The sequence below is a fragment of the Rhinatrema bivittatum genome, chromosome 4 (assembly GCF_901001135.1).
Source record: "Rhinatrema bivittatum chromosome 4, aRhiBiv1.1, whole genome shotgun sequence".
Taxonomy (NCBI): Eukaryota; Metazoa; Chordata; class Amphibia; order Gymnophiona; family Rhinatrematidae; genus Rhinatrema; species Rhinatrema bivittatum.
Genome location: NC_042618.1, coordinates 59,660,084 through 59,684,382, shown reverse-complemented (window position 1 = coordinate 59,684,382; position 24,299 = coordinate 59,660,084). Strand labels below are relative to the sequence as shown.

The 24,299-nt window shown below is 47.6% G+C and overlaps 1 protein-coding gene across 1 annotated transcript in view; it reads left to right on the top strand.

Annotated features, from left to right (window-relative positions):
• The window catches only part of LRRC9 (leucine rich repeat containing 9), a 1,004,248-nt gene that overhangs the window by 400,339 nt on the left and 579,610 nt on the right, over positions 1–24,299 (top strand). Inside the window, 1 exon segment of the mRNA XM_029598189.1 lies at positions 13,312–13,488. Within this exon segment, the coding sequence (XP_029454049.1) occupies positions 13,312–13,488 (177 nt within the window).

The window sequence follows — 24,299 nt, the reverse complement described above, 5'->3', positions numbered from 1 at the left end:
ACTTCTCAAACTTAGCATACAAATGGTGGTCCCGTAAGATTTGGAGCACCTGCCTCACGTGCTGCCGATGGGAGGTTAAATCCGCAGAGTGAATGAGAACGTCATCCAAGTACACAATTACACAAGAGTGCAGTAATTCTCGCAGGATCTCGTTCATTAAGTGCTGGAATACAGCAGGGGCATTACACAGACCAAACGGCATCACCAAATATTCATAATGGCCGTCCCGGGTGTTGAACGCCGTCTTCCATTCATCCCCGGGACGGATACGAACCAAGTTGTAAGCACCACGAAGATCTAATTTAGTGAAGACTCGAGCCCCTTGCAGTCTGTCCAGTAACTCAGGGATTAGAGGAAGCGGGTATCGGTTCTTTTTGGTGATAGCGTTAAGCCCACAATAATCAATACAAGGCCTCAAAGCCCCGTCTTTCTTGGCGACAAAAAAGAAACCCGCCCCTGCGGGGGATTTAGAAGGACGGATGAAGCCTTTAGCCAGATTCTCAGAGATATAGTCTGACATAGCCTGGGTTTCGGGTTGAGACAAGGGATAAACCCGTCCCCGAGGAGGGGTAGAACCCGGGAGCAATTCGATCGCACAGTCAAACGGACGGTGCTGAGGTAAAAGTTCCGCTTTCTCCTTGGAAAAAACATCCATGAAATCAGCATATGGGGCCGGCAGTACCGGAGCAATGTGAGCCAGTGGAACCCGTTGGGCCGCCCTTGCTGGAATGCAGGATTGGAAACACTCGGAACTCCACTGGACGATCTGGAAGTCCCTCCAGCGAATCACAGGGGAGTGTTTCTGGAGCCAGGGTAAGCCAAGGACCACCGGATGTACTGATTTGTCCAAAATCAAGAACGAAATCTCCTCAGAGTGTAACAAGCCCGTGAGAAGCGTCAGCGGGGTAGTCTCCGTGGATATACAACCCGAGAGAGGGGTACCCTGAATAGAAGTAACCCTTAAGGCAGGAATCCTACGCCGAGTGGAGAGGCGTAACTGTTGCACCAGATCCTTTGTAATAAAGTTCCCACCTGCCCCAGAGTCCACTAGGGCTTGCGTCGGGAAGGAGCCACCGGGATACATCAAAGTTACCGGTACGGTACATTGAGGAGCAGCACTGAGGCAGCCTAGGGGACACTCCTCCCTTACACCTAGGCGTGAGAGTTTTCCGCCCATTCCTTACAGTGTGCGAGGAAATGGCCTTTACCGCCACAGTACAGGCACAGCCTCAAATCGCGGCGACGCTGCCTTTCTTCGGGCGTCAGAGATGACCGACCCAGTTGCATGGGTTCCTCTGCGGAAGCTGCTGGTGAAGCGGAAGCTCCTCAGGAGCCCAAATTCGTGGACCTTGACGGTAGCGAGGTCAATCGACGGAAAGGACGCCCCTCTTTAGCTCTCTGCTGCAGACGCCGATCAATTCGACCCGCCAGTTCGATGAGGGAGTTAAGGTTCTCCGGGAGGTCACGAGCCGCCAGCTCATCCTTAATACGACCCGCCAACCCCTCCAAGAAGACGCCTCGGAGAGCAACATCTTGCCAGCCTACCTCCTGGGCGAGCGTGCGGAATTCCAACGCGTAATCTGCAAGAGTCCGTGTTCCCTGTCGGAGTTGAAGTAACTCAGAGGTCGCGGAAGTCTGCCGTGCGGGCTCGTCAAAAGCCGCCTTGAACTCCTCCACAAACCGATTTAAATCCGTTAATGCCATATCGCTATTTTCCCACATAGGAGATGCCCAGTTCAGAGCGCGTCCGTCCAAGAGCGAGAAAATGTACGCCACCTTGGTGCCATCCGTGGGGAATTGATTAGGGAGCAATGCAAAGCGCACATAACATTGGTTTAAAAACCCGCGGCATGCCTTGGAGTCCCCGGAGTATCGAGATGGAGGTGGCAGCTGCGTAGGCGACTGTATTTTAACCACGGGTACAGGTGCGGGTACAGGTACCGGAACAGGAGCGGGTGGCTCGACATCCATGCGTGCAGCCAACCGCTCCACGGTTGCTGCCAGAGAGTCCAACACCTGCTGTTGCTGAACTAAGCGCTGGGCCAAACCCGGAATGGCCTGCAGACCGGCGAGATCTGCCGGATCCATGGCCTTGCAAACTGTTAAGATTAGAGGGTGGATCCTTGGGCCGACAGTCGGGTGGACAGCCGGGAGGCAGAACGCCAGGCAGAGGCCTGATCTTCACCTGGAAACCCGAAACGCCCCCGGAGAAGCCGTTGGCGCCCGGGTCGCTAGGGCTTAGGTGTCTTCGCCCTGGAAGTCCGAGGTCCCCCCAGGAGGAGCCCGTAGGGACCCGGACCGCTGGGACTTAGGTGAACCGCTGGTGAAGAGGAACAGTCCGTGGTGTGGGTAGGAAGCAGAACCGAGTAGGCGATCCGGGGTCGAGGCAGGCAGCTGGAATCAACACGAGAAGGCAATCCGGGGTCTAGGCAGGCAGCTGGAATCAACACGAGAAGGCAATCCGGGGTCTAGGCAGGCAGCTGGAATCAACACAAGAAGGCAGTCCGGGGTCTAGGCAGGCAGTATAAATGAACGCAGGAACTCTGGTACTGATGAGCAGGAACAGGGATTCCAGGAACAGCAACTTACTCACAAAGTGACCGCGTTGCAAGGCAATTTCCTGGGGACTGGTGCCGATTTAAATAGCCCGCCGGTGCTGACGTCACACGAGGAGGCGGTCCTGCACATCCGGGTGCTGGATCGTGAAAAGCCCAGCCCTCGCGCGCGCGCGTTTCCCCGAAGGGGCGGAGCCCCGCGGAGCTCGGCGGCATCTCGCACGCGGGGAGGCCCTCACCATGCGGCCCGGCCGACCCCGAATCCCGCGGATCGCGGCAAGGCCCCGGACCCAACCCGGAAGGTAAGGGCACAGGCGGAGTAGCGGCGACTGAGACCGCAACACTATAATTACATAATGTTGGGTTCCATATTAGGTGCTACAACCCAAGAAAGAGATCTAGGCGTCATAGTGGATAATACTTTGAAATCATCAGCTTAGTGTGCTGCAGCAGTCAAGAAAGCAAACAGAATGTTGGGAATTATTAGAAAGGGAATGGTGAATAAAACAGAAAATATCATAATGCCTCCGTATCGGTCCATGGTGAGACCGCACCTTGAATACTGTGTACAATTCTGGTCGCAGCATCTCAAAAAAGATATAATTGCGATGGAGAAGGTACAGAGAAGGGCTACCAAAATGATAAGGGGAATGGAACAGCTCCCCTATGAGGAAAGACTAAAGAGGTTAGGACTTTTCAGCTTGGAGAAGAGACGGCTGAGGGGGGATATGATAGAGATGTTTAAAATCATGAGAGGTCTAGAACGGGTAGATGTGAATCGGTTATTTACTCTTTCGGACAGTAGAAAGAATAAGGGGCACTCCATGAAGTTAGCATGGGGCACATTTAAAACTAATCGGAGAAAGTTCTTTTTTACTCAACGCACAATTAAACTCTGGAATTTGTTGCCAGAGAATGTGGTTAGTGCAGTTAGTATAGCTGTGTTTAAAAAAGGATTGGATAAGTTCTTGGAGGAGAAGTCCATTACCTGCTATTAAGTTCACTTAGAGAATAGCCACTGCCATTAGCAATGGTAACATGGAATAGACTTAGTTTTTGAGTACTTGCCAGGTTCTTATGGCCTGGATTGGCCACTGTTGAAAACAGGATGCTGGGCTTGATGGACCCTTGGACTGACCCAGTATGGCATTTTCTTATGTTCTTATGTTCTACAAAAAGTAAAACATCATCTGCAAATAGTGCAGTCCGTAAAGATTGGTGGCCCACCCGCATCCCCCAAATTTGGGGGTCTTCCCGCAACCGAATAGCTAAGGCCAACACGAAAAGCAGTGGGGAGAGGACAGCCCTAGCGAACTCCACAATGCAAATCAAAAGGGGGGGGTCGGCTCCCCGTTAATCAAAGTACTGGCACTGGGATTACTGTAAAGAATCTCCACCCACCGTAAAAAATCCCCGTCCAGCCCATACCGCCGCAATGCCCAAAAGAGGAAGTCCCACGACAATGAGTCAAAGGCCTTCTCGGCATCTAGACTCAAAATCATCGCATCCATTCTAGCAGAGTAGCTAAGGGAGGCAATTAAGCGACGGACATTACGTACCCCTTGCCGGCCCTGGACAATCCCCGTCTGGTCACTATGAACTAAGGAGGGGAGAATAACACTAAGTCGCGCGACCAGGATAGCAGCCAACAACTTGATATTGACATTAAGTAAGGAAATAGGTCGATAGGAGCCTGCTTCCGTTGGGTCCTTGCCCAGCTTAGGCAGCACTATTATAACTGAATGGTTCAGGGCCGCCGAAAGGGCGTTCGAGTCAATCAGATCATTATAAAATGTCTGAAGGGGTTTCAGCAGGAGGAATTTCAAGATCTTATAGAACTCGGACCCCAAACCGTCTTGGCCCGCCGCCTTCCCCAGCTTAAGTTTTTGTATCACTGCGTAAATCTCCTGCTCTGTAATAGGTTTGTTAAGGGCTCCGATCTGATCAGGGGTCAGGAGGGGCCAGAGAATGGACTGAAACAGGGCCTCTGTAGTAACCGGATCCCTCTGTTTTATCTCATAGAGTGTCTGGTAGTATTCAAGGAACCTGGTGGATATAGCCACCTGGGTGATCTGAAGAACCCCGGTATAATCCTTAATACCCATTATAGCTGTCTTCTGACCTCGAGGGCGCCCCAAATGGGCTAAGAGCTTGCTAGCCTGATTCCCATATTTATAGAGTTGATACTGATAATACTTAAGAGATTTGGAGGCCCTCTGATGGAGCAAGCAATTTAACGTTTCCCTGACTTGATCAACTTGACCCTTAGCATCCGGGTTCATATCAACCACATGATGCTGCTGCGCGGTTTTGAGGGCCTGAGTAAGCCTCAAAATCTCGGCATTTCTTTGACAATTGTCCATAGCCATGTACACAATGATTTCCCCGCGCATTACCGCCTTCCCTGCTTCCCATATGGTCGCCGAGGAAATGGCAGGAGTAGAATTGAATAACATATACTCCTTCTAACAAGCCTGTTGGTGAGCACAGAACACTTCGTCCCTAAATAGATCGGGTCACATGCACCAAGAAAATGGGGGTCGGACTCCCGGATCACACCGAAGCTGTACAGTAACCGGGGAATGGTCAGAAAGAGTGCGAACACCAATTTTAGCCTCCTCCACTCTAGCAAACCATTTATCAGAAATAAGCAAGTAATCCAGCCTTGAAAACACTTGGTGCGGGTTAGAGTAAAATGTAAAGTCGAGTTCGCCAGGGTGTAGGACCCGCCACACATCCAATAGCTGCAGTTCATTGCACAAGAAGTTCACTCCCCCCTCCTGATCTTTAGCGCTAGCAAGTTTAGGGGGTTTGCAGTCTATTCGTTTGTCGGCCACTACATTCAGATCTCCTCCCACCACCAAAACATGATCAGAAAAATCTGCTAAGAGCCCCGCCAAGTGGGAAAAAAAGACTTGGGAATAGATATTGGGGCCATAAATATTACAAAAAACTATCTTCTGTTTACCTAAGACCCCAGCCGCTATCACATATCGCCCCTCTGTATCGTGACAAGTTTTAGTAAGGCAAAAAGGCAGCTGCTTATGAATGAGAATGGCAACACCCCGCTTGCGGGCTGTATAGGAGGAGAATATGCACTGGCCCACCCACTCTCATTTGAGTTTACGATGCTCGTCAACACTCAAGTGAGTCTCCTGGAGAAAAACAACTTGGGAATGCATGCGACTAAGTATAGATAGTAGCCTCTTCCGCTTTATAGGGGAATGGATACCATCCACATTTAAAGTGCTAACTCTAACCTTTGCCATGTCGCACTTTAACAAAAGCAGGTACGAGGAGAGCCCAAGAGATGGCCCCCTTCTCCACATCATCCCACACCTTGTGGCCCCCCAGCCTAGGCCACAAAAGTGCACAAATACAGGCAGAATACATCTTGGTCCCTGGTCCCCAATCCCACTGCCCCATCCTAATCCCCTGCCTTCCCTCCCTCGTGCCCCCTCCCTCCCCTGCCCCCAACCACACACCACATCCATACCCATCCACACATTACCATCCACACCCACACTCGCCCCAAGAGGCACAGAGCCATCCCACTCACTAATGGGTAGAGGAGAAACCCCCCTCCGTCCCACTCCCCAGATCGGCACTCCAACCCCACAACACAAAGGCACAATCTACATGACCCCCTAAGATACCAGTGATTCTTAATCCAGCAGTATTAGTTCACTATGGAAGGCAAGTGTCCTTGGGCAGGTAGCTGAGAGGCCACACTGTAACAGAGTCTCATGCCACCAGCAGCCAGCAGCAAAAAGGAAGCAAACGAAAACATTCATCAGCCCCACTGACCCCCTTCTTCGCCAAAAGACAAAAGTAAGGCACAGGGCTCCAAGGTCACAAACCAATCCCAGTAAAAGTCAAAAGTGATCTGATCAATCCCTCTCGCCGCTCAGGTCCCAGCGGTATCGAGGAGGGAGGCCAAAAAACCATCTGCCTCCTCCTTGGTATGGAAGAACAGGATTTTGTTCCCGTGGAAGACTCGGAGTTTAGCTGGATATAGTAATCCGAATTTGATCCCCCTCCTGTGTAGTTCGGAGCAGGCTGTCGTCATAAGCTTTCTCTTTGCAGCAGTACTGGCCGAAAAGTCGTTAAAGACCAAAAGCTTGGTACCATAATACTCCACCAGCTCTTTCTGCCTGAAGGCTCTCAGCAACTTTGTTTTGTGATCCCAATTGAGGATTTTTGCCATCACCGGCCAGGGCCTATTCGCTCCCTCCCGTAGCACCCCGACCTGGTGGGCCCGTTCACATTTTAGAGCATCCGGGGTCAGGTCTAGGCCTACCTGAGTGGGTAGCCATTTTTCAACAACTTCAATTAGCTCACTGTCCTTCACCGTCTCAGGCAATCCAATTATTTTAATGTTGTTTCGTCACCCCCGATCTTCCAAATCCTCAATTTTATCAAGGAGCTCTCACTGATGCGCCTGCAGTGTGGCCATGTGGCGTTCCGCCTCCACCATCCAGTCACCATGGTCAGAGAGAATATGCTCCGCTTCGTCCAGTCTCCTGGACTGACCTTCCACTACAGCCTTAATTTCCTCCATTGAAGATTGGATTTTAATCAGCCGCAGATCAAGGGCTGCGGTGACACTCTGCAATATTTGTAGCAGGGCATCCTCAGAGATCAACTCCAGCACTTTCGTGCCAGAGGGAGGAGGGGGGGCCGCCGCCATCTTTGCTGAGCAGGGCCGTCGAGACACTGTCCTCCGGGTGCTCCTCTGGCGCATCCCCCACGCCCCGTTCACACGGCTAAGGGCTTCCAGGCACCGGCAAGAGCGCTGATAAGGGCGCAGCAGCTCTCGGCGCGATGATTTTCGGGGTTTTTCCGCCGATCTGGGGAGCAGGACTCTGGAGCTCCGTTTTCATGCTGCCGGCGCATTTACGTAATCGCCAGAAGTCCTCGATCTCCTTCTTCTTGACCCTCGCACAACTCTTTGACCACATCTAGTAGTCCCCGGGGTTGTCTATGAAACAGTAGCTCAAGTGGGGAGAATCTGGTGGAAGCCTAGGATACCTCTCTAACTGCAAACAGAAGGAAAGGAAGCAATTTTTCCCACTCCTTCAAATCCCCATCTGTACATTTCCTAATCATCTCCTTGAGGGTCTTGTTAAATCTTTTTATTAGACCATCTGTTTGTGGTGGTAAGCAGACATATGTACATGACGAATACCAAACATGTTCCAAACTCATTTAATGAGCTGTGACATAAAGCTTGTTCCCCGACCTGTAAGCACTTCCCTAGGGAAACCTGTTTGGGAAAAAATTCTTCCACAGTTCCCAAACAATGACCTTTGCTGAAGTTGAGCACAAGGGTATGTGTAGCATAGTCTACAGCTACTAAAATATACTGATATCCACTCTTACTTTTCTCCATAGGACCTATGATATCTACCCTTATCCTCTGAAGGAGTTCGATCATAATGGGTAGAGGAATCAGGAAGTCTTTAGACGGTATGCAAGTTGACCCTCTCTGGCATTCTGGGCAAGACCCACAAAACTCACGAACCTCCCAGTAAACTCCTGGCCAAAAGAACCTTTGAGTTTACCTAGCAAGGGTATTATAATAGCCCATATGTCCAACCAAGGGGTGGGAATGTGCCTTACGGAAGATCTTGGGTATTAAGAGCTGTCTATATGTCCCTTCCCCCTCCATATATTTCAAGACCCAATAAAGCACACCACTTTGTAACTCAAAATGTGGGTATTTATTGGCAATCCATTTTCCACAGAGATCTGCATCCCTCTGCACCTCATGTTTAAATTCAGGGTATTTATTTAGTACTGTTCATCCAACCTTGGCATCTCATTTCCCTGCACCCTGCACCCCCTTTTGCTGCCTTTCTCACTTCTCAGCTTTCTACTGAGCTCTAGATTTCCTCCCTCTACCAGGCAAACCCACCACCCATCTCCTGTAAAGGGGAAAATGTCTTCGAGGATAGGTTCTTTTGCTTCCCTCGCCCGTTTCTCTTGAGCCTGAGTGGAAACCCATGCATATTTCCCATTTATTTGGGTCCCTAAATGGTCTCAATCTCGGCCTAAAATCATGGGTACTGGCAACCTTTCTACCACAGCTGCTACCAACAGGTCATGCCTGTTCCCCCCCTTAATTTCTACTTCTTGGCAGGGATATCTTTTCACGTCCCCATGTATGCAACGTGCTCTAATGACATCCCCACTCCTGTGCCCCGTAATCTTCCTAGCTAGTTTACCCGCTAGTTACTTCCAGTATCCAGCTTAGCTTGGGTCACCATCCCATTAACAACAAGCATCCTTGTATAGGAATCATCACCATGGACAAAAAGTCGATTATTAGTTAACCCACACCCAGTAAAAGAGCAATCCATGTGGGGAAATCTTGACAGAAGTGTCCCTCTTCATCACACATGTAACATTTAATCAGTGATCTCACCTGATAAGCCCCCTCATGGAAATTCACCCCCAGTGTCTCAAACTCCTGTGACCTCCATGTTTTCTTCTTAGAAGTTTCCCTTCCTTGCTCCCATTCTACATCTAGTTTCTCCTGAGGGGGTCCAGGTCTAGCATGAGTATCTTTTCTCACAGGGTTTGGATTTGCCAGATCCCTCAAAGGGCCCACAGGACCTTCTGCATCTAAGAAGCGTTTTGTCAAAGTGACAGCTTCAGCTATAGTGCTCACTCCTTGTTTGAGAATCCTCACTCTCATCCTATCAAGGAGTACCTCTAAATATTGCTCTAATACTATCTCTTCCACTACTTCCCAGAGCGATCTTCAGGGAGAAGCCAACAATAAGTCCAGTTTCTCAATTTTTGCACCACCACCCGGGGTCTCTCTCTTACCCTGAATCTTGCTCCCCAAAACCACTTCCTAAATCATTTCCTCATCAGACCCAACCTATCTTCAATAGCTCCTTTAACCACCCCATAATCCAGTGCCACCTCAGGGTCAAGTGCCTTGTATGCAGCTTTGGCTTCCCCAGAAAGTAGCAGAGCCAGTTGCATTGCCCATTGTCCCCTGGGCCATCCTGCGGCCAGTGCCACCCTCTCAGATGTCACGAGGAAGGCCTCTGGGTCATCCTCTGGACACATTTTTGTCAAAATTAAGTCTTTGGCCAGTCTGACCTCCGATGCATCTCCCCTTGCCCTGTTGCTCAACAAAGTACTTCCCTCCTGCTGATGCTGTTGTGAAATCAGGAGGGTTGTAGCCTTCGTCTGTTCTTCCATCCGCTGTAGTAGGAGTTGCTGTTGTTGCTGCTACTGCTGTAGCATCTGTTGTACCATTTGTTGCATGGACTCTGTTGTTGTTGCAACTGCTCGGCCAGCCATGTCAGGGTACTCTCTGATGCCATGGTATCTCTCTGGAGAGAAGGAAAAAAACCCCACAAAACTCAAGTGCGGACACACAATAATTGAACCTTTCCCGCTCAGCAGAGATTCTAGCGCTTGCTATTCCCCTTTACCAGTCCTCTTGTCCCCACAGTCAATGCTTTTTAAACTTGTTTTGGGTAGAGATTACAGCAGTTGAGTTCCCTTCCCATTAACAGATCCCAGAAAGCAGGTTAAATACTTTTTACTTTCCACTCTCTTGGAATCCACATTTACAGGAGGGCTACACGCTTCATCACCTCGCCAATCATTTCCAATGACCATTCGATCCCTCCAGGATCTACATTACTTGTATATCCCACTCTTACCACCAACTCATGATATCTGTGCCTCAGAACACAGCTTGCACTCAGCTGGTAGTTCCCTGCTGCAGTTTCCTGATTCCTGAGTTCTGCAAAACTCTTAAATAATTAACACACTTCGCTCAGAATGTTCCAGTATCCTCATCCACAGCACTACCCTTGCTGTCCAACAATTCTCTCTCCTTTCCCCTGTCAATTTTCTCCAAAATCCCGTGAGGGACAGGGGGATAACTTATCACTGGTTGTTCATGCTTGCCTTAAGTCCATTACAGTTCATGTGCGATAATGTCCAGAAGTCTGTCAGCATGACTTCAGTTTATCTGGCTCTTGAGAATCCAGTCCCCATCCAGGTATGTGTGAAAGCCAGCCGTCCCTGGCCGCAATGAAAGGCCTAGGCCTGATATCCAATGTTCAAAACTCTCTTAATACTTTACTTGTCCATACTGCGACCATCCCAGCAGGAAAACAAGCTCAAGGCCCTTGCAAGGCTTCGACCCTGCATAGGATGTGCTGCCAGCCTCCCATGCAGCAGCTTTTCACAGTCACAAACCCCAAAGTTGCTTAACTGTTGCATTTATTTCTCCAGACCTTCCTCACACTGCAGTTAAGAAAAAATGATGCTTGATGACTTCAGCTAACTAGTTTTTGGCATTCCTTCTCTCGCCGCTTAGTGTGTCCTACCCCTTTGCAGCTCTGCTTAGGCTGGTCGCTCCGGCTCCTCTTGCTTATTAGCTTCCTTCCTCCTGCTGCTTGTTTGTGGTTGCTCTAATAGGGAGGAACCACACGTCCTTCCTGTCTTTATCTACTCCACCTGCATTGGTAGGAGGGACCTTGGCCCGCCCAGCTCCCTAAGGTCCCACTCCAAGAACTCCCTTCTGACACCCAATCCCGTCCATATTGGTTTTTTCAGGTCTCCTAACTCTTACTTTGCTTTGTGGTGGGGGGGTATCTTTCTTCATCAGATACTTCTAGCATTTTCTCTGCTGCCCTTAGGGTCTGCTCTGTGACATCTCCGCCACAATCTGGCAGTCAGCTGCTAAATGAGATCGAGGCTAGGACATCCATTTTTAAAGTGCAAATTTGTGGGAAAGGGAGTTCCCACATCAGTGTTCGGGCAAAAAACAGGAAAAATATTTTTTATAAGGTGAACCAGTTGATGCGATCATTCAGATTCATAGGTGCAACTGAATTCAAGAAAAATATCCTGAAATGCTCATATTTGTTAAGATCAGATATTATGTCTCCTCCCCATAATGAAAGCTGAATCCATTCTAATACAGTCTATTGCAATTCTGAGAATGAATGGTCCTGAGAAATGCAATGTTGGATGATGCAAAGACAATTGTGGCAACATTCCAGCACTAGACAAGTTATCCGGTTTAGTCATCGAACTGATTGTATCTTAGATGGTGTCATTTATGTAATTCAATGTCCATGCACCATGATTTATGTTGGACGTACATCAAAAATAATCAAAGTACATTTAATAGAACATCGCAATCATTTAAATACTAGAGACATTCATACGCCCAACATTGCATTATTCAGGGCTATTCATTCTCAGAATTGCAGTGGACCATACTGGAACAGATTCAGCTGTCGTCACAGGAAGGAGAATTAAGCATATTTTATAAAATTGGCATATATCATATGTGTGTATTATAAAATACTATAGCAAATATGCGTGCAGTGACATACACGCATACATGCCTCAGCATGCAGTGTGAAAGTTATCCTTTGAGTACTTTAAAAATTGATCCCATAGGTATACAGTAGATAACATTAAAATTTTAAGGAGAAATGCATATTTTCAAATTAGGTTTTAGAACATATATCTACTTTCATAAGATTTTTTTCACCTGGGATTGATATATAATATTTTCAATTTTTAAAGCCAATTCCATAATTTTAAGTATCTGAATTTAGGGGAACAGTATAGTCTGCTTATTTTTTTTGGAAACCAAAATTCTATAAGTTCCTGATTTTAAGATACTGAGAGGTCTGTATTTAAAAGGGTTTGTCTTGGTGACTTTTGAGAGGACAAACCATGAGTTTTAAATTTCCTGCCCCTCAGCAGCAAAATTGTAGCCAGGTAAGTCATTACCTGCCTAAAATTTAGCTGGATAAATAGAGGCAGGACATAAATTTACACACATACTTAATTCATGTATGTGCACAAATGTTTGTGCACTCCAGACAGGAAATTTTCAAAGGAGCCATTTATGCAGGATACCTACAGTACCTGAAGTACCGAAAAGCGGAATATAAAAAATGCAATAAATCAATGGCTTTGAAAGTTGCTCTCCACAGCAGTAAACATGCCACATACTAATAAAGTGAAGAAGTGAGAATTTCTTTTTCTCCGCTGACAAGTAGGAAGAGTCAACCACACAACAGGGTAACATCGTATGATTCTGTTGTCGCAGAACATTTCTTCCGCAGCAGTAGGAAAGCCTAGAAGGCTTTATGTGACCTGTGCAGGATTTCCCAATCTGTCACTGCCATGCAGGGCCCTCTGAGTTTAATATTATAGTTTAATGAAGCCAACTCCAAAAGGTAGATGGACAGAATGTGTGGCTGATTACCCTGCTGTCTACAGACAAGACCTGTTACTGGTAAGCAACTTGATTTTCTCTGATGATAGGCAGGATGAATCGGCCATACAAGTAGGAATTCCTAGCTAATAGCTATCTTCCAACAATAAAGGGGAAAATACATTTCTATCAGGTGGGAGAACATAATTTTGTGGGGAAAATTTGGTCTATTCCAAGTGGAAGGCAGCAGTTCTCTTGCAATCCAAACTGTGAAAGACTTATTCATCTTTGTGACGAGGTGCTAGAGAAAGAATGTTGGAAGAGATGCTACGTATGGCTAATTATACTGGCAAATTATTTTTCAATTTTCCAAATTCAGTATTTTGATTTTTTGTTTCTTTTCCTAAATTAAGTTTTGTAGGCTTGAGCATGGAACACCAAATATTCTTTAAAGCAAAAATGTTATACCTTACTGAATTATGTTACTTGCACTGTACATTACATTTTCTCCAATCTCCTATATTTGCCATTCCTTTACAGGTTTAATTCCTGTTATGATTTAATTCTGTCACGTTTTTGTGCCTGGGATTTTAAGGTATATGGTATCACGGGTGTCAAAATAAAACGCATAACCAGAGTAACCAATCGAATTCTGAGGCAGAAATTTGAGGCGACGTTTCAAACATTAATTGATAAGGAAGAAATAAACGTGTCAGAGTAAGTAAATAGGTTTCAATAATTTTTTAAGCATTAATGAGTATCCTGTTTGTCTTTAAAAGAATGATGCTACATTTTAATATGATACTGCAAGTTCAGGATTTATCCTACCTTATCACAATGGAATCATTTTGCAAAACATTCTCATTGCCAACATTTTAGGGGCTAAATTTAGGGAGGTTATTTTTTTTAGCAGAATTTAAGTATATTTCAGCTGAAAGCTTTTTTCAAATATTGGTGTTTATAACTTAGAGCCTCAAATTTAGACATGCAATTATATTTGCCCTAAATTTAAGCTCCTAAGGGGGTCATTTTCAAACCTGAGTCGGGGAGGTGTCTGGGCTGACATGGCAGAAAGATCGCTGGCTGCGAAAAGGTAAGAACCTTATCGCTGCCAGTAACGCACCCAATAGCATCACCTTTTACGGTGGCGCTATTGTGTGCAAAAGCCGGCAGCGATAGCACTGCGGAGGTGCGATCACTACCGGCTTTTGCAGGCCCGCCCCCCGCTTCGCCCTCCGTTACTGCGCGATTCAGGAAGCTTAGAAAATCTAGGCCTAAGTTAGGTGGCTAGTGATGAAATTCATTGCACAGCGCCAAACATTTTTTCTCTGCTGTAACTCTGCTCCCACAGCTGCCCACTTTTTAGGGGCCTAAATATAGGCACTCAGCCCTAGTCAATTTTCAAAAGAGCTGATTTAGGTGCATAAACTTTAAAAGTTAGGCACCTAAACACTTTGAAAACTGGCTGCAATACTACATATAATGCAGGATAATTTACTAGTAGTACTTTTTTATTTCACACAGATAGACATAAGCTTTAAATTCAATATACTGAAACTTTATTTGATATGTAGTGAAATTGAAACTATTAGTAGCTTTCCAGCCAAGCTTTTCAAGTTGTTACTCATCCTGTGTGTGCCAAAACTTTAACCTCCATATTAAACATTAGCTTCAAAAGTGCTAATGAGATTGCAAAATTGTAATATGGTTTTAATGGCATTTCTATAAACTGTAATTTTTTTATCACTCATACAGCTGTATTCGGGAAAGGACTTTTTCACATTCTGTATCTATGGAAACAGACTTTAGGGGCAATTTTCAATAGCCTGCATTATTGCAAAGTAGGGAGTACTTTTGTATCCACAAGCCTTGTAGCCAGTTTTCAAAGGTAAGCAATGCAAGCAATTTCCCTCTAAAAATTGCCTTCAGAGTACATGGGTACAAAGGACTTGTATATTTTGTACCTGCTTTATCTGTGGGTGGTGTAAAGGGGGCAAGATCCTGCATATATTGTACATTTGAAAATGCAAATTTATGCACTCTGTTTTCTCCAAGGACAAGCAGGATAGGAGTCCTCACCCATGGGTGACATCATCAGATGGAGCCCGGCATGGAAAACGTATGTCAAAGTTTCTAGAATTTTGACTGAGCCTCATTGAGCAAGCTCTGGCATGCCCCACACAGGGTCCCCTTCAGTTTCTTTTTTTTTCAGTGGAGTCTGTCATCTCATAGTTGGGTGAGAGCCTCAGTTCGCCAACTTTTTGGCCTACTTTTTCAGTTTCTACTTTCTCGGGATAAATTTTTCACTGCCTTGTGTGGTTGGCACGGAGTCCGTCCCCCCCGAGTTCTCCAATTATTGTCCTTGATATGTTTTTTGAGGTTTATCAGTAAGTTTACTTTCTTAGTTGATACCCTCGTGGCATCGGTGCTCTCAGTACCCGCCAGCCATCGATGGCTGTCACTATTGATTTCGATCTTGTGTCCCTATTATTTCATGACAACATGCCCTCTTTGGGTTTTAAGTGGTGCCCCAGGTATACAAAGACCATGTCTATCACAGACCTCCATGATAGATGTGTCTTCTGCCTTGGGGCATTGCACAACATTGGGTGTTCTAGCAAGTGCACCAAGATGATTCTGAAGGGACATAAGGTCCAGCTCGACAAGATGGAGTGCCTCTGTGGGTCACGAAAAACAATCCATCAGCATTGGCATTGAAGGGATCAGCATTGAGGAACCTTGGAGCCACACCAGTGGACACTGAGCCTTCAACAATGGCAGGGTCATTGGTTCCTTTGATGTTGTTATCTTAAAGGGATGCCAGAGACTGGCCATTTTCAGATTCCTCCAGGACAAGAATGTCAGGTTTGTTGGCCTCAGCACAGGGAAAGGACTGTTCCAAGCATCGAGGGAAGCCGAAGAAACATCAGCATTAGTCTCCATCAATGCACAGTGCCAGGCATGGGGATGCACCAGCTTATGCTGTGATGCCCCCAAAGTGACCCAGTGGCGAGGACAACCAGTCCATCAATGCCAGGGATATGCCATGGACTCCATTGGTCCAGATGCTAGCCACTGATCTTCCTTTAGGTTCTGAAGAGGACAGGCTGCGTCCCAGCCTGTTTTGGCATCAGCAGTGTTCGAGAAGGAGTTGGAAAGACATGTGCAGCTGGCCATCGAGAAAGCAATGCACAGCCTCGGTGTCACAGCGTTGACGACGCCAACATTGTCACTTCTCAAGCCACTGCTGGAATCCCTGCAGGTGCTTATAAGCATCTTACCAATCCAGCCAGTGTTGTTTCCCTGGGTGGCATTGATGCCCTTCGGGGCACTACTGCTGCCTGCTGCCAAGCCAGTTGTTGTTGCCAGTTCATCAGAGGAGGAAGCTCCCCCAAGGCCGGAGAAGGCAACAGGGCCTGAGGCCCTGCACCCAGTTCTACTGGTGCCTACACTGCTGGGCAGAGGCCAAGTGCCTAGGGCCCCATCCCATGGCAATGACAGTGGGGATGAGGTCACCCATGACCCCTGTGGGAATGACCCATCTGTGGTCTCTGACAATGCTTTTGATGGTCTCCCCTCAGATCTATCTCCTCCAAAGAGCAGAGGAAGGCCCTGCCAGAGGACTTCTCCTTCGCAGGGTTTGTTCGGTTGATGGTGGAGGCCATCCCCTTTAAGTTAATGACTGAAGAGGATGCCAGGCGCAAAATGCTTGATATCCTCAAGTTCATGGAGCCTCCCAAGGAGATCGTGGCAGTCCCAATACATGAGATCCTTGTGGAATTACTGTTGAGGATGTGGAAAAATCCCCTCACAGTACCTCCCATGAATAGGAAGGCGGATGCGGTATGTCTCGTCCAAAAGGCTCTTAGATTCAACAAGCGTCAGCTACCCCACCAATCAGTGGTCATCGAATCCACTCTCAAGAAGGCAAAGCACTCTCGGACCCATTCCTCAGCACCCCCAGGGAAGCATAACCATGTGATAGATGCTCTTGGGAGGAAGGTTTCCAGGGCACTATGTTTATTGCCCGCATAGCAGCAGGATGCTGCATAGAAACAGGATGTTGCGGAGCAACTGCCTCAGCAGCAACAAGACACACTTCTGTAGCTGGGGCATAAGGGCCTGGAGTATGGAAAACATGAAGTTCACTCAACCTATGATGTTTTTGAGATGGCATTGAGGGTCTCTGCAGCGGGAATCAGTGCCCACAGGCTCGCATGGCTGTGGGCCTCAAATCTCAGAACAGAGGTGCACGAGCGACTCACTGACATGTCATGCACAGGAGAGAATCTCTTTAGAGATAAGGTTAAGGACTTGGTAGCCCAAATCTGGGATCACCGTGCGACCTTTCAGCAGCTCTCCACCGAACCCGCCTTCTTCATGCAGGAAGGGTCTGAGGAAGTCCTTCTTCTGCTTGAGGAGGTACTATCCTCGACCCCCTCACTCCTATCAGTCTAATGAAAGCTCTTGTGGCTTTTCCAGGCAACAAAGAGCCCTGAAGCCCAGGCCGGCACCTCAGTCAACTCCATGGATAGGGTTTTGACTGGATCTTAGGAGCATAGCCCAGTCACCCATACCCAAGGCAATGGATCTGCTGGTATGGGGAAGGCTGAGGTTCTTTGCAAACTGGTGGCCCAGTGTAACCTCAGACCAGTGGATTCTTTCCATCATCTACCAAGGGTACCAATTGAACTTATTGGATCCCCATCAATTTGCCCTCTCAAGCCCATTATGGGGCCCAGTAGCACATCAGGAGGTACTAGTAACAGAGCTTTCCTCCCTCTTAACAGCCAAAGCAGTTGAACCCTTTATACCAGGGCAAAGAGGTGGGGATTTTACTCCAAGTACTTCCTGATACCAAAGAAAATAGGGGAACATCGTCCCATCCTAGACCTAAGGGCCTTGAACAAATTCATCAAAAAGAAAAAGTTCAAGATGGTTTCCCTGGGCACCTAGATCCCTGTCTTGCAAAAAAGGGACTGGTTATGCTCCCTGGATCTGAAAGATGTGTACACCTATATTCAGATCTTCCCAAATCACCGTAAGTATCTTAGATTCAATGTGAGAAAACAGCCTTTCCAGTATTGTGTGCTGCCATTTGGGCTTGTGTCAGCCTTAAGTATCTTTTCAAAGTCCCTGGCTATGGTGGTAGTGCATCTTTGTAGACTGGGAGTTCATGTTTTCTTGTATCTGGATTATTGGCTGGTTAAGAGCATCTCTCAGGTAGGGATCGACGAGTCCATGTGCTTGACCTTCCAGGTGTTGGAAACACTAAGGTTCATCATCCACTACCCCAAGTCCCATGTCAGCCTGTCACCTCAATTGGACTTTATTGGAGCTCTGCTAGACATGGCTCAGGACAAGACCTTCCTGCCTCTACAAAGGACCATCAACTGTTGCGTCCATCGGTCTCAGATGGCTTCGACTCTTATGCCTCACCTTTTTCTCAGCTCTTCCCACTAGCCTTGGGAAGATGGCTACCGCCGCATCTGCAAGTCGCACCCTCCGGCGTCCCTAGAACGGCTATGGTGTTGCTTGCCTCCCACCATGTTTCTCCCAAGGGCCTCGTAGGGTGCACGCGCACACGCTACCCACATCTTTATTCCAGCTATGGCGTGAACCTCAGGGCCGGCCCCCTCAAGTGACTTCACGCCATCCGGGTATTTAGCCTGTACTTGTTTGCTAGCTCATTGAGTTAGCAAGGATTGGTCTCGGCTGGTCTAAGCTACTCTGCTGCTTCTGTGCTGCCGCTGGAAGCTCTCTCTCTGCCCTTCGGGGTATTGCCTAACCTGGGTACCCGCTCCTCGGAGGCCCTCTGCTTTATTTCAGGTGCCTTACTGGGATCAGGTTCTCGCTCCTCAAGGGCCTGCTCTCCCTGCCTCGATGCCTGTACCATCTACTTCAGCCTGGTGGAATCGCTGTTAGGAGTCTGTTAGTATTCTGTTGGTATTTGTTGCAGAGGTGAGCAATCTGTTATGGAGTAGAGGTGGACCCTTGGACCGGTGGCAGATGACCACACCCCCGGGGGAAGATTCCGAGAGGGACCACCGATCAGGCTCAGAGTTTGGAGACAGACACGCACTAGATCTTTTATTAAACCATATAGAAACATAGAAACATAGAAATGACGGCAGAAGAAGACCAAACGGCCCATCCAGTCTGCCCAGCAAGCTTCACACATTTTTTTCTCATACTTATCTGTTTCACTTAGCTCTTTGGTTCTATTTCCCTTCCACCCCCACCATTAATGTAGAGAGCAGTGATGGAGCTGCATCCAAGTGAAATATCAAGCTTGATTAGTTAGGGGTAGTAGGGGAAGTAACCGCCGCAATAAGCAAGCTACATCCATGCTTATTTGTTTTACCCAGACTATGTTATTCAGCCCTTATTGGTTGTTTTTCTTCTCCCCTGCCGTTGAAGCAGAGAGCTATGCTGGATATGCGTGACGTATCAGTTTTTCTTCTCCCCTGCCGTTGAAGCAGAGAGCTATGCTGGATATGCGTGAAGTATCAGTTTTTCTTCTCCCCTGCCGTTAAAGCAGAGAGCTATGCTGGAAATGCATTGAAAGTGAAGTATCAGGCTTATTTGGTTTGGGGTAGTAACCGCCGTAACAAGCCAGCTACTCCCCGCTTTGTGAGTGCGAATCCTTTTTTCTTCTCCCCTGCCGTTGAAGCAGTGAGCTATGCTGGATATGCGTGAAGTATCAGTTTTTCTTCTCCCCTGCCGTTGAAGCAGAGAGCTATGCGTGAAGTATCAGTTTTTTTTTCTTCTCCCCTGCCGTTGAAGCAGGGAGCTATGCTGGATATGCGTGAAGTATCAGTTTTTCTTCTCCCCTGCCGTTGAAGCAGGGAGCTATGCTGGATATGCGTGAAGTATCAGTTTTTCTTCTCCCCTGCCGTTGAAGCAGGGAGCTATGCTGGATATGCGTGAAGTATCAGTTTTTCTTCTCCCCTGCCGTTGAAGCAGAGAGCTATGCTGGATATGGGTTGAACGTGAAGTATCAGGCTTATTTGGTTTGGGGTAGTAACCGCCGTAACAAGCCAGCTACTCCCCGCTCTGTGAGTGCGAATCCTTTTTTCCACATTTCCTCTTGCTGTTGTAGCTTAGAGCGATGTTGGAGTCACAGTAACCATGTGTATGTTTATTGAATAAGGGTATTATCTCCAGGCAGTAGCCGTCATTCTGGCGAGCCACCCACTCTTTATTGACGGCCTCTTGATTTTATGGATCCACAGTGTTTATCCCACGCCCCTTTGAAGTCCTTCACAGTTCTGGTCTTCACCACTTCCTCCGGAAGGGCATTCCAGGCATCCACCACCCTCTCCGTGAAGAAATACGGAGAAACCACTATAAGAATATAAGAAACCACTAGAGGTGGCGGTAGTGAGCTGGAGTGCCCGGCAGGGCTGTAGTCCTTCTGGTACTGGAACAGCGATCCCTGGATGGCTGAGCTGTAGAGAAATTGAAGATAGTGAGTAGGCAGGGTATGCAGAGTTCAGATAAGGAACCTTGATAGAACACTCACACAATGGTCTCATAGAAGTCCAGGAGTTGGAAAGAATAGGCCCTCGAGGAGCGAGTACCTGGTTCCAGGGAAAGATCTGAGAGAGCGATGGTAACTCACTGATGTAGTTGGCAGTGATGACTTCCAGGCAGAAGAGAATACAGAGCAAGTCTGGGAACATAGGCCCTCGTGGAGAAAGTACAGGTTCCAGACTGTAACCTGAAAAACAAAGGAGAGAGCGAGGCCTCCGAGTAGCGGGTACCCCTGGTAAGTCCGAGGAGGCAGAGTAGCTTAGGTAGAGAAACCCGTACCCCTGCTAACTCGATCTGTTAGCAAATTCTAAGACCTTTTATATCCGTAGCGGATGACGTCATCTCAGGGGGACGCCCCTGAGGTTCGCGCCAACGCCAGTCATTCAGTCGAGGCCATGCCATGTGCATGCCCCTAGGCCTCCAGGAAACAAGGCGGGTTGCAGCGTCTAGCCAGTCCGGGGACGCCGGAGGACTTCGGCAGAAGGACGCCGCGACAGCCAAACTTTCCGGGGGTGAAGAGGTAGTCGCCAAAGAGGTAAGGAGGGTGGAGAGAGGGCATCGGGAAGCGACGGACACAACAGTACCCCCTTCAAAGTGCGATTTCCTCTTCGGGTACCAGGCTTAGGTTTTGAAGGATGCATGATGTGGAACTGACGAAGCATCTCTTTGTCCAGGATATTGGTCTGAGGCTCCCAAGAGTTTTCTTCAGGGCCTAAATCTTCCCATTTCAGAAGGTATTCGAAAGTCTTGCCTCTTTTACAAACATCCAGGACTTCTTCGACTTTGTATCTAAGTCGTCTTCTGCATTGATGACAGGTGGATCTTGAGTCTTGGAAGAAAATTTGTTGAATATGAGTGGTTTCAAGAGAGAAATGTGGAAAGCATTATGGATGTGGAGCCCACATGGTAGCTACAGATGGTAGGTGACTTTGCCAATGTGTTGAAGGACTGGGAATGGTCCCACATAGCGAGGAGCAAACCGAGAGGAGGGTAGTTTGAGTCTGAAGTGCTTGGTAGACAACCAGACCTTATCTCCTGGCTTGAAGATTGGAGCTTGCGCATGGTGTGCATCGTAGTACCTCTTAGCACAGTCACTCACTTTGATTAGCATATCCTTTGTCTGAACCCACAGTTTATGGATATCATCAGCAGTGGATTAAGCTGCTAGGGACGTCACTGAGAGTTTCATTGGAAGTGGCGGTGTTGGAGAACGTCCGAAGACCACTTCAAAAGGTGACAATCCAGTAGATGTTGCTGGATGAGAGTTGATAGCGAATTCGGCCCATGGAAGCAATTCGGCCCAGTTATTCTGTCAGAACATGATATAGGCTCATAGAAACTGCTTCATAGTACGATTCATCCGTTCCATCTGGCCATTCGACTGCGGATGGGAGGCTGAAGTGTAGTCTAGAGTGATATCAAACAACTTGCACAAGGGCTTCCAGAATCGTGCCGTGAATTGGGACCCACGGTCAGATACGAATTGTAAAGGTAGGCCGTGGAGCAGAATATGTGCATTAGGAAGAGCTTTGCAAGCTCCAAGGCTGAAGGTAGGCCAGGGAGCGCCAGGAGAGAGCGAGGCCCCCGAGGAGCGGGTACCCCTGGTAAGTCCGAGGAGGCAGAGTAGCTTAGGTAGAGAAACCCGTACCCTTGCTAACTCGATCTGTTAGCAGATTCTAAGACCTTTTATATCCGTAGCGGATGACGTCATCTCAGGGGGACACCCTTGAGGTTCGCGCCAACGCCAGTACTTCAGTCGGGGCCGCGCCCTAGGCCTCCAGGAACATGGCGGGTTGCAGCATCTAGCCGGTCCGGGGATGCCGGAGGACTTCAGCAGAAGGACGCCGCGGCAGCCAAACGTCCCACAGGCAAAGAGGGAATCGCCAAAGAGGTAAGGAGGGCAGAGAGAGGGCGTCGGGAAGCGACGGACACAATAATCGCCAACCTACAGCCACCATCTAGTGAGTAATCTAACTCTCAGCTGTGTCATCTACAGCATTGCCATGCCTGGGAAACCTACACCTGACTCCCCTATACCAACGTGGTGAGACGGCTTCCCTCTGCCGAGGGTCCCGGGACTGCTACCTCTGGATCACCTCACTACTGCCACCTCTGGTGGTACACATCAAGCTGTACAATAAAAGAGCTAATTCTGTGTTTGTGCATCCTGAGTCTAGCCCAGTACTGTGGCTCCCCATGGGGCTCCTCCCCGTGGGCGTGGTCATCTGCCACAGTACCCAAGAATCCACCCAAATACCGCTAATCCATAACATCAACTTGATGACCATTGCAGGGATTCAACAGAGCCACCAGATGTCAATTTGGAACATGTTGACTCTGTTCATGTCACTCTCTTGGCACGTTTACACTGCAATCCTGTGGTCGCAATAGCATCAGGTCATGCAGGACCTACAGGATTGTATCAGAGTCACCTCCTCTCTCAGGGATCCTTTGTCCTGGTGGCGAATAATTTAAAATTTGCAAAGGGGGATCTACTTTTGAAGACAAAAATGGTGAAAGATTTCAAAAGGACATAGGATAAACACTGTGGATCCCTAAAGGCTAGAGGATGGAACTGAAGAAAAGAGTGCATGGGGTAACTTGCTGGTGTGGTGGTGTGGAAAGATAATTTTAGACAGCTAACTATATCTCTGGAAGATTTGTACCATGAGTAGACAGCTATGGATCAGAAAAGGATCTAATGATTGATGAGTATGAATCAATATATTGCATGTGATTTGAGTTCAGGGATTGTATAAAGGCATGACACTATCACCATTTGTTCCCTGCATTCCTGAGACATTCTGGCAATAATGAGCTGATAAAGAGCTGGGATAGCCCCAAGGAACATCTGGTATCTCTGGGGACATCAAAGACTAAGACATTTGGTATTTCTTATCTCTTGGGAAGATCAAATCCTAAAGACTAGTACCCATACCAATGAACTGTTAATGAGTTATAACAATTGATGTCTTTTTACCAAATTGGAGATTAAAGGACTGGTACTGAAATGCCTTTGAAACATCTAACTTGCAGAGGGATATGCAAGACATAGCATTTGCTTATTTTAGCTGGATGAGCTGAATAGACCAGAGGTGTCTTCTTCAAAATCCTCGGGCTTGTAAAATCTTCCAGATTTCTTATGAACACTGGCTTATATAGAAGAGGGTGTATAAGGGAGGTGTTCTTCTGTTCTTTTGTTCTTTATTGTTCTTTGTTAATTTCTATCTTTATTTCTGTCTGTTTCCTGTATTGATTTATGTACAGTTTACTGTGATACTGTAATAAATATTGATATTACTTTGCTGATTTATTATCCATATATTTACAACATTTAGTAAACTAAGTTTTGCTTTACTAGATTGTGTATAGAGGTTCTATGACACAATATAAAATATACCTCCACATGACCATTGCACACAGGTGGTTACTACCCTTAATGAATGAGGGGAAAATGGGGAAAGGAAAATTAGATTCAGACAGCAACCAACAAGGACATTGAATTTTACGGTCTAGGAAAACAAATAAGCATGGGGGGAAAACATGGGGGTAACTTGCTGGTGTGGCGGTTACTACCCTTAACCAACATGCCTGATATTTTGGATGCAACTCCAACATTGCTCTCTGCTTCAACGGCAAGAGTTAACAAGGTATCGGACTCCAACAGCAAACAACAAGGGCCCTGACTTTGATGGTTTGAGGGGCGACTTGTACGGTGCAGCAGATGCTACCATAAGCTTGCTGGGAAGACTAGATGGACCGTTTGGTCCTTTTGTGCCGTCATTTTCTACGTTTCTTAATGCAGAAGTGAGCACTCTGTTATAGAGTAGAGGTGGACCCTTGAACCGATGGCGGATGACCATGCCCCTGGGGGAAGATCCCGAGAGGGACCACTGGTCAGGCTCAGAGTTTGGAGATAGACACACACTAGATCTTTTATTAAACCATATAAGAAACCACTAGAGGTGGCGGTAGTGAGCTGTAGTGCCTGG